At 45.6% G+C, this 10,854-nt stretch overlaps 1 protein-coding gene across 1 annotated transcript; it reads left to right on the forward strand.

The window, feature by feature from the left end:
* Window positions 1–9,545: 9,545 nt before the first annotated feature.
* Window positions 9,546–10,094, forward strand: LOC147957391 (putative B3 domain-containing protein Os03g0621600). The gene has a single exon (XM_087532273.1). The coding sequence runs from the start codon at window positions 9,564–9,566 to the stop codon at window positions 10,092–10,094; it is 531 nt and encodes a 176-aa protein (XP_087388399.1). The 5' UTR covers window positions 9,546–9,563.
* Window positions 10,095–10,854: the final 760 nt, after the last annotated feature.

Genomic DNA, 10,854 nt, shown 5'->3' on the forward strand with positions numbered 1-10,854 from the left:
GAGTTCTCGTCCGAAACCCTGATACTCCGAAAGAGTTTGTCCAGTTTGTACACGAAGTGCGTCCAGTTTTTGCCATGACCCTCTCTACTCTTTCGCGCATGCTATGCGGGTGATATGATGATACCATGCCAAGTTTCAACATTTTCAGGATTCATTTTGTAATGATTTTCAATTTCATGGTCATTTAGCTCTCTAAACAATTAGGTAAATGACCGAAAAACAACAAATGATGTCAGAACATGTTGGAAATTGATGACGTCGCTTTGAATGCTGCATACTGAACACAAAAGTAGTCCGGAGTTCAAATAAGTTTAAAAAACATTGAAGTGGCCGTGTAACAGATGAGTTCTCGTCCGAAACCCTGATACTCCGAAAGAGTTTGTCCAGTTTGTACACGAAGTGCGTCCAGTTTTTGCCATGACCCTCTCTACTCTTTCGCGCATGCTATGCGGGTGATATGATGATACCATGCCAAGTTTCAATATTTTCAGGATTCATTTTGTAGTGATTTTCAATTTCACGGTCATTTAGCTCTCTAAACAATTAGGTAAATGACCGAAAAACAACAAATGATGTCAGAACATGTTGGAAATTGATGACGTCACTTTGAATGCTGCATACTGAACACAAAAGAAGTCCGGAGTTCAAATAAGTTTAAAAAACATTGAAGTGGCCGTGTAACAGATGAGTTCTCGTCCGAAACCCTGATACTCCGAAAGAGTTTGTCCAGTTTGTACACGAAGTGCGTCCTGTTTTTGCCGTGACCCTCTCTATTCTTTCGCGCATGCTATGCGGGTGATATGATGATACCATGCCAAGTTTCAACATTTTCAGGATTCATTTTGTAGTGATTTTCAATTTCACGGTCATTTAGCTCTCTAAACAATTAGGTAAATGACCGAAAAACAACAAATGATGTCAGAACATGTTGGAAATTGATGACGTCGCTTTGAATGCTGCATACTGAACACAAAAGAAGTCCGGAGTTCAAATAAGTTTAAAAAACATTGAAGTAACCATGTAACAGATGAGTTCTCGTCCGAAACCCTGATACTCCGAAAGAGTTTGTCCAGTTTGTACACGAAGTGCGTCCAGTTTTTGCCGTGACCCTCTCTACTCTTTCGCGCATGCTATGCGGGTGATATGATGATACCATGCCAAGTTTCAACATTTTCAGGATTCATTTTGTAGTGATTTTCAATTTCACGGTCATTTAGCTCTGTAAACAATTAGGTAAATGACCGAAAAACAACAAATGATGTAAGAACATGTTGGAAATTGATGACGTCGCTTTGAATGCTGCATACTGAACACAAAAGAAGTCCGGAGTTCAAATAAGTTATTAAAAATAAAAAAGAGGTGCAATGCTGGTTAATTTGCTTCAAGCCATTCGGAATAGTGTAGACTGCACTACACATAGCTCAATGCAATCTATGCTATTCCGCAAGGCTTGAAGCTAATCAACATGTAGGTGAGCATTGTAACTCTTCGTCATTGTCTGTGCACTCACAGCTTATAAACCGCTCATACTGCCTCTCTCTTGGCGAGGTGGGACTAAAAATCAGCTTACAAAGAAACTCTAGTACCGGTTCATGGCATGAACCGGTACTAAAGGTCTTCGTGGGGGCCCCAGACTGACCATAGCCTGACACAGCCTCATTAGTACCGGTTCGTGGCATGAACCGGTACTAAAGGTTACCCACGAACCGGTACTAATGATGCCCGCCCGCCTAGCCATTGGAACCGGCACTAATGGTCACATTAGTGCCGGCTCAAATTCAAACCGGCACTAATATGCTTCACATTTGATCCTTTTTCTACTAGTGTTCGGATCTGTGATAGAAGGTGTACCCAACATTTTCTTTTGGGTATCCTATGAAGATGCACTTCTCCGATTTGGGTTTGAGCTTATCAGGTTGAAACTTTTTCACATAAGCATTGCAACCTCAAATTTTAAGAAACGACAGCTTAGGTTTCTTGCCAAACCATAGTTCATACGGTGTCGTCTCAACAGATTTAGATGGTGCCCTATTTAACGTGAATGCAGCTGTCTCTAATGCATAACCTCAAAATGATAGTGGAAAATTGGTAAGAGACATCATAGATCGCACCATATCTAATAAAGTACAGTTACGACGTTCGGCACACCATTATACTATGGTGTTCCAGGTGGCGTGAGTAGTGAAACTATTTCACATTGTTTTAACTGAAGGCCAAACTCGTAACTCAAATATTTTACTTCTACGATCATATCGTAGAAACTTTTATTTTTGTTACGATGATTCTCCACTTCACTCTGAAATTCTTTGAACTTTTCAAATATTTCAGACTTGTGTTTCATTAAGTAGATATACTCATATCTTCTCAAATCATCTGTGAAGATCAGAAAATAATGATACCTGCCGCGAGCCTCAATATTCATCGGACCACATACATCAATATGTATGATTTCCAACAAATCTGTTGCTCGCTCCATTGTTCTGGAGAACGGAGTCTTAGTCATCTTGCCCATGAGGCATGGTTCGCAAGCATCAATTGATTCATAATCAAGTGATTCTAAAAGCCCATCAGCATGGATTTTCTTCATGCACTTTACACCAATATGACCTAAACGGTAGTGCCACAAATAAGTTGCACTATCATTATTAACTTTGCATCTTTTGGCTTCAATATTATGAAAATGTGTATCACCATGATCGAGATCCAACAAACCAATTTCATTGGGTGTATGACCATAGAAGGTTTTATTCATGTAAACAGAACAACAAATATTCAACTTACATGAATAACCGTATTGCAATAAACATGATCCAATCATATTTATGCTCAACGCAAACACTAAATAACATTTATTTTAGGTTTAACACTAATCCCGAAATTGTAGGGAGTGTGCGATGATGATCATATCAATCTTGGAACCATTTTCAATACACATCGTCACTTCACCCTTAACTAGTCTCTGTTCATTCTGCAACTCCCGTTTCGAGTTAGTACTCTTAGCAACTGAACCAGTATCACATACTGAGGGGTTGCTACGAACACTAGTAAAATACACATCAATAATCTGTATATCAAATATACCTTTGTTCACTTTGCCATCCTTTCTTATCTGCCAAATACTTGGGGCAGTTCCGCTTGCAGTGACCAGTCCCTTTGCAGTAGAAGCACTTAGTCTCAGGCTTAGGTACAGACTTGGGCTTCTTCAATTGAGTAGCAACTTGCTTGTTGTTCTTCTTGAAGTTCCCCTTCTTCCCTTTGCCCTTTTCTTGAAACTAGTGGTCTTGTCAACCATCAACACTTGATGCTTTTCTTGATTTCTACCTTCGTCGATTTCAGCATCACGAAGAGCTTGGGAATTGTTTTCGTCATCCCTTGCATACTATAGTTCATCACGAAGTTCTACTAACTTGGTGATGGTGATTAGAGAATTCTGTCAATCACTATTTTATCTGGAAGATTAACTTCCACTTGATTCAAGCGATTGTAGTACCCAGACAATCTGAGCACATGCTCACTGCTTGAGCTATTCTCCTCCATCTTTTAGCTATAGAACTTGTTGGAGACTTCATATCTCTCAACTCGGGTATTTGCTTGAAATATTAACTTCAACTCCTGGAACATCTCATATGGTCCATGACGTTCAAAACGTTTTTGAAGTCCCGATTCTAAGCTGTTAGGCATGGTGCACTAAACTATCAAGTAGTCATCATATTGAGCTAGCCAAACGTTCATAACGTCTGCATCTGCTCCTGCAATAGGTCAGTCACCTAGCGGTGCATCAAGGACATAATTCTTTTGTGTAGCAATGAGGATAAACCTCAGATCACGGACCCAGTCCGATCATTGCTACTATCATCTTTCAACTTAGTTTTCTCTAGGAACACATATAAAACATAGGGAAGCAATAACGCGAGTTATTGATCTACAACATAGATATGCAAATACTATCAGGACTAAGTTTATGATAAATTAAAGTTCAATTAATCATATTACTTAAGAACTCCCACTTAGATAGACATCCCTCTAATCCTCTAAGTGATCACGTGATCCATATCAACTAAACCATAACCGATCATCACGTGAAATGGAGTAGCTTTCAATGGTGAACATCATTATGTTGATCATATCTACTATATGATTCACGCTCGACCTTTCGGTCTCAGTGTTCCGAGGCCATATCTGCATATGCTAGGCTCGTCAAGTTTAACCTGAGTATTCTGCGTGTGCAAAACTGGCTTGCACCCGTTGTAGATGGACGTAGAGTTTATCACACCCGATCATCACGTGGTGTCTGGGCACGACGAACTTTAACAACGGTGCATACTCAGGGAGAACACTTTTATCTTGAAATTTAGTGAGATATCATCTTATAATGCTACCGTCAATCAAAGCAAAATAAGATGCATAAAAGATAAACATCACATGCAATCAATATAAGTGATATGATATGGCCATCATCATCTTGTACTTGTGATCTCCATCTCCAAAGTACCGTCATGATCACCATCGTCACTGGCGCGACACCTTGATCTCCATCGTAGCATCGTTGTCGTCTCGCCAATCTTATGCTTCCACAACTATCGCTACCGCTTAGTGATAAAGTAAAGCATTACAGCGTGATTGCATTGCATACAATAAAGCGACAACCATATGGCTCATGCCAGTTGCCGATAACTCGGTTACAAAACATGATCATCTCATACAATAAAATATAGCATCATGTCTTGACCATATCACATCAAAACATGCCCTGCAAAAACAAGTTAGACGTCCTCTACTTTGTTGTTGCAAGTTTTACGTGGTTGCTACTGGGCTTAGCAAGAACCGTTCTTACCTACGCATCAAAACCACAACGATAGTTTGTCAAGTTGGTGCTGTTTTAACCTTCGCAAGGACCGGGCGTAGCCACACTCGATTCAACTAAAGTTGGAGAAACTGACACCCGTCAGCCACCTGTGTGCAAAGCACGTCGGTAGAACCAGTCTCGCGTAAGCGTACGCATAATGTCAGTCCGGGCTGCTTCATCCAACAATACCGCCGAACCAAAGTATTACATGCTGGTAAGCAGTATGACTTATATCGCCCACAACTCACTTGTGTTCTACTCGTGCATATAACATCAACGCATAAAACCAGGCTCGGATGCCACTGTTGGGGAACGTAGTAATTTCAAAAAATTTCCTACGCACACGCAAGATCATGGTGATGCATAGCAACGAGGGGGGAGAGTGTAGTCTACGTACCCTCGTAGACCGAAAGCGGAAGCGTTAGCACAACGCGGTTGATGTAGTCGTACGTCTTCACGATTCGACCGATCAAGTACCGAACGCACGACACCTCCGAGTTCTGCACATGTTCAACTCGATGACGTCCCTCGAACTCCAATCCAACCGAGCTTTGAGGGAGAGTTTCGTCAGCACGACGCCGTGGTGACGATGATGATGTTCTACCGATGCAGGGCTTCGCCTAAGCACCGCTACGATATGATCGAGGTGGATTATGGTGGAGGGGGGCACCGCACACGGCTAAGAGATCAAGAGATCAATTGTTGTGTCTTTGGGGTGCCCCCTGCCCCCGTATATAAAGGAGTGGAGGAGGGGGAGGGCCGTCCCTCTCTATGGCGCGCCCTAGGGGAGTCCTACTCCCACCGGGAGTAGGATTCTCCCTTTCCTAGTAGAACTAGGAGCCCTTCCATGTAGTAGGAGTTGGAGGGAAGGAAAGGGAAGGGAAAAGGAGAAGGAAGGAAGGGGGCGCCCCCCTCCCTAGTCCAATTCGGACCAGCCCATGGGGAGGGGTGCGGCCACCCTTTGAGGCCTTTCTCTCCTTTCCCGTATGGCCCATTAAGGCCCAATACGAATTCCCGTAACTCCCCGGTACTACCGAAAATACCCGAATCACTCAGAACCTTTCCGATATCCGAATATAGTCGTCCAATATATCGATCTTCACGTATCGACCATTTCGAGACTCCTCATCATGTCCCTGATCTCATCCGGGACTCCAAACTCCTTCAGTACATCAAAACACATAAACTCATAATATAACCATCATCGAACTTTAAGCGTGCGGACCCTACGGGTTCGAGAACTATGTAGACATGACCGAGACACTCTCCTGTCAATAACCAATAGAGGAACCTGGATGCTCATATTGGCTCCTACATATTCTACGAAGTTCTTTATCGGTCAAACCGCATAACAACATACGTTGTTCCCTTTGTCATCGGTATGTTACTTGCCCGAGATTCGATCGTCGGTATATCAATACCTATTTCAATCTCGTTACCGGCAAGTCTCTTTACTCGTTCCGTAACACATCATCCCGCAACTAACTCATTAGTTGCAATGCTTGCAAGGCTTATAGTGATGTGCATTACCGAGTGGGCCCAGAGATACCTCTCCGACAATCGGAGTGACAAATCCTAATCTCAAAATATGCCAACCCAACAAGTACCTTCGGAGACACCTGTAGAGCACCTTTATAATCACCCAGTTATGTTGTGACGTTTGGTAGCACACAAAGTGTTCCTCCGGTAAACGGGAGTTGCATAATCTCATAGTCATAGGAACATGTATAAGTCATGAAGAAAGCAATAGCAATAAACTAAACGATCAAGTGCTATGCTAACGGAATGGGTCAAGTCAATCACATCATTCTCTAATGATGTGACCCCATTAATCAAATGACAACTCATGTCTATGGCTTGGAAACTTAACCATCTTTGATTCAACGAGCTAGTCAAGTAGAGGCATACTAGTGACATATTGTTTGTCTATGTATTCACACATGTATTATGTTTCCGGTTAATACAATTCTAGCATGAATAATAAACATTTATCATGATATAAGGAAATAAATAATATCTTTATTATTGCCTCTAGGGCATATTTCCTTCAGTGGGCGGTGATCTGTCCCGTGCTGGCCGTCTGCGGTGGTGTGTCCAGCGCTGTACAACGTCATCTTCCCCGGTGATTGCTGCGGCTCTTTTCCGAGTGGTTGTGGTGGTCTTGGCCTGATTTGGCAGCCTTGTCTCTGAATCCTATCGAACCTTTGGGATTGTGCGGAATTTGGCCGGGGCGAAAGCCTTGCTCGGCTCGCCGATGCTGGCGGCAGCGACACCCACGGGTGACGTTCCCTTCTTGGAGGTGCCGTCATGGCCTCTTCCCCGCGCCCCTACGCAAGTATCGGGGGAAACCCCAGATCTGGTTCACTAGATCGGACAGCGGTATCGTCTCGACGTTGTATCCTTCATGAAGGCGATGTTTTGCTGCTCGTGGTGTGTTCGGTGTTGGCTTTGAAGACTTTGGATGCTTTGCTGGTCCGTGCTGCTCCTCTTGGCGTGGGCATCCGGGGCGCTATGTACGGCCTCGACGGCGCTCTCTCCATGGCTTCTCCTTCAAGTCCGGCTAGGTCCTGCATCCCACTTGCCGATCCTCTAGGCACATAGGTGGGAGATACGTTGATCCGGTTCGTCCTGGAGGCGCGGCAGTGCGATGATGGTGCCAAGTGTTGGTCGTGACGCGGCCTAGATGCCTTTGTATCTCGTATCTTTGGCTTGTCTGCCGGAGTTCGAGCTAGGAGAGTTCTCTGCTGTGTTGTATCTCTTCTTGTTGTTCCCACACCTTGTGTGGTGCTTTTCTCTTTTCCTCTTGCATGTCTTTGTAATTTCTCTTCTACCTATCAATGAATGATACACAAGCTTTGCGTATTCACGAAAAAAAATATTCCAGCCCACCAGGGTTCAAATTCTGGTGCTCACATTTTTCTGGATTTGTTAAGAGGATTTCCGACGATGCGTTCAATGGGAGGAAGCATTTCCGTCGACAACGAGGCGCCTGTGGTGATTTCATCAATCTTAGATGACATGCCGGCTCAGTCTGTCGGAGATGCTCATATGGATAGGGTAAGCGTATGTGTTCATAATGATGATGTATGTGTGTATATATGAGCGCCTAAAAAAACACATCAGGAAAAACATTGATTTTCAGGTGATTCTTTTTGTGATTCATTTTCAGGAAAACATTGATTTTGATGCTTCCATTCACTGAACGCGTACATCAGGTAGAATTCCATGACTTCAAGTCACACCATCGGTTTCTAGCCTAGTAGTCACACATTTTGCACCAGGAGAAGAAAATTGGTGAAGATAAAACAGTTGGGGTGTGTTTGGTTGCCTGCATAGGTTTCGACCAGGCCCGCGCGGGAAGTGATCAACCTGTTTGGTAGCCTGCATACATTATTGGGCCTGCATCGCACGCTTCTTAAAGCACCTCTGGGCCTGGCTCACTGGGAACGCACGAATCGACAGTTTCTCCAGGGTCAGGCCCGAGCGGTGCACGTGGGCAGCGGCGGCTGCACGTGTGCGGCCACGCTCGAGAAGCCACGTTGCTTCCCGAAGCGCCGACAGTTATTAGCTTCACCACTCCCTCTCCCCATTCTTCCCCACTCTCCCAACTCTCACCGGCGGTGGCGGATCGGAGCAGAGGAAGAAGACCACCGGACTCCATCACCGGCGGCGGCGGATCGGAGCAAAGGAAGAAGACCATCGGACTCCATCAATGGCGGTAAGCACTTCTCTCTCTTCGACATGCACGCATGCTAGATTCGATCCACGGCGGAGGGGAATGTGGAATATAGGTAGATAAGTATAGGGGTAGTTCATACTAGTTCATAGCAGTTCATACGAGTTCATACATGCAAGATCGGAATGTAGAAGGGGGATTGGGGGTACACAACGGAAACCGGCCGACCGCGGCGGCCATCACCGGCGTGCGGAGCGGCTGGTCGAGCCGCTGGCCTTCATCTTCTTCTTCATCGTCGTGCGGGCCGGCGGGTCGTTGTCATTGTCCTCGGCAGAGTCGAGGTCGATCTGCCAGGTACGACAGCCTGGCTCCGGCGCCCTCGCTGGCATGTGCACCGCTTCTTCTTCCTCCTCCTTAGGCTCCCCAGCGATGACTGCTGGCGGCGCGATAGCCGTCTCCTAGTACACTGCGGCACGGCGGTCATTAGGAGCCCAGTAGGTCTTGTACTTGCACCAGTTCTTCCCCCGTTTAGCGTCGTCGGAGACGGCCTGATTCATGGCCCAGCGAATGATGTCAACTGCCACCGCGCCCTTCGCTGGGTTAGGAATCAACGTCTTCAGCTCTTCTTTAATGGCCTTCATGAGCACTGCATTTGATTCGTTCTGCATGTCCGACATGGAGTCGAAGTTCGAGCACACCTCCATGGTGTTCTCGAACTTGGTGCGGTCACCAGCCGACCACCCGAGAAAAAAGGCCCTCCAGCCAATACCCCAAGGGAAGGGGTTGGCGTTGGAGCTGGAGCTAGAGCTCATGGCGATAGGGAGGAGGAAGGTTGACAGTGAGAGAAGAGAGGAGGTGGGTAAGTAGTGGTGGGCAGGGTGAGTAAATATAGGGGGGATGGAGAGGAGAAGGAGAAGAGTGACAGTCATGATGTTTTAACTACATGCTCTTCAATTAGCCATGAACTGCTCTTTAATTAGCCATGAACTCTGTGTTGTGCTTGACTCCATGAATTGTGTGCAGATCGAGGAGAGTAATGAGATGGGCACTGAGGTGCTCTCGGCCCTTGACAACAAGAGCAAGCAGGCCCTTCATCCAATGCCCGACGAGGTTGTGCTGCCGCCCACCGCTGAGGAAGACCCGAAGAGGCCTGAGGGTGGCGACGACGAGGGCATGGAGGAGCCCCCCAGCAACAAGCGTCGCAACTATGCCCACTATCATCAGGAGGATGGCCCAACTCACTTATGCAAGGTCATCCTTGCACCGAAGCTTGAGTGCACCCCCATGCCCCTGGACTTCACCAAGCACTTCGTCGCGGTGCCGACGGAGTTCAAGCTCAGGAACAACACCGGCTGCTCCTGGAAGGTGACGGTCAAGCTGATGAACGCCAGGGTGACCCTAGATCAGGGTTGGACCACCTACGCAGCCGTTCATCAGATCAAGATCGGATACATGGTGACATTCAAGCTCCTCACTCCCGACACCCTCAAGGTCATCATCTTCGACGAGGATGGCATTGAGGTCGTCAACAAGTGCGGGAAGCACGACGAAGCCTTCGCCGCCAAGGAGTAGGGCCGAGCCACCTCTTTCCAGCGTACTATCTGAATTATGCTAGTTTATGGTTTATGAGTTGAACTAGCGGCTGATCTATGTTGTATCAGGAAAAGTCCCCCAGGAAAATGTGTGGAATGGGCGGATAGACGCACTTTCACCGGGGTGCACCTCACTTACACTAATGAATTTTAAAAAAGTGTTTGTGAACTTTTAAAATGTTCACGAAACTGGAAACATATTTATTTAAAAAAATGTTTCACAAATCTCAAAAAATGTTCACATATTTTAATAAGGAACATTTACATTTCCCTCCTAATTTTGTCCTGACCTTATCTTTATCCTTAAAAAAATCAGTGCTCAATTATACCCCTCTTTCGTTTGGTGCCCTTATTAAAATACCCTTCCGTGACGTTTTCGTCCGGTCAAAGGCCTTTGACCATTAGTGGGACATTTCCTGGACATTTTTACCCTCCCTGCATATGTCACTTACATGTGGGCCCCTTCATCCCTGTAAAAAAAAAACGAGCGAAAAAAACGATCTGTAGACAACGGTGTAAATCGTTAGCGAGCGATTCATGCGAGCGAGAGAACTGCCAAGTCATAGGCTGGCCCACGTCGGTGCGCCCCAATGCGCTGTAGCAAGAAACTGACGCTTAATGCGCCGAATAGGTGCTCTCCCACACTAGCTAGTGGGCTGGCTCATTTGTATCTGTTTATTTATCGTTCGCTGGTATTGATGAGGTGATTGGTTTCATTCGCTACATTATTTTCACTTTTT

The sequence above is a fragment of the Triticum urartu genome, chromosome 7A, assembly GCF_056163025.1.
Source record: "Triticum urartu cultivar PI428250 chromosome 7A, HENAU_Tu73, whole genome shotgun sequence".
In the NCBI taxonomy this organism is placed as follows: domain Eukaryota; kingdom Viridiplantae; phylum Streptophyta; class Magnoliopsida; order Poales; family Poaceae; genus Triticum; species Triticum urartu.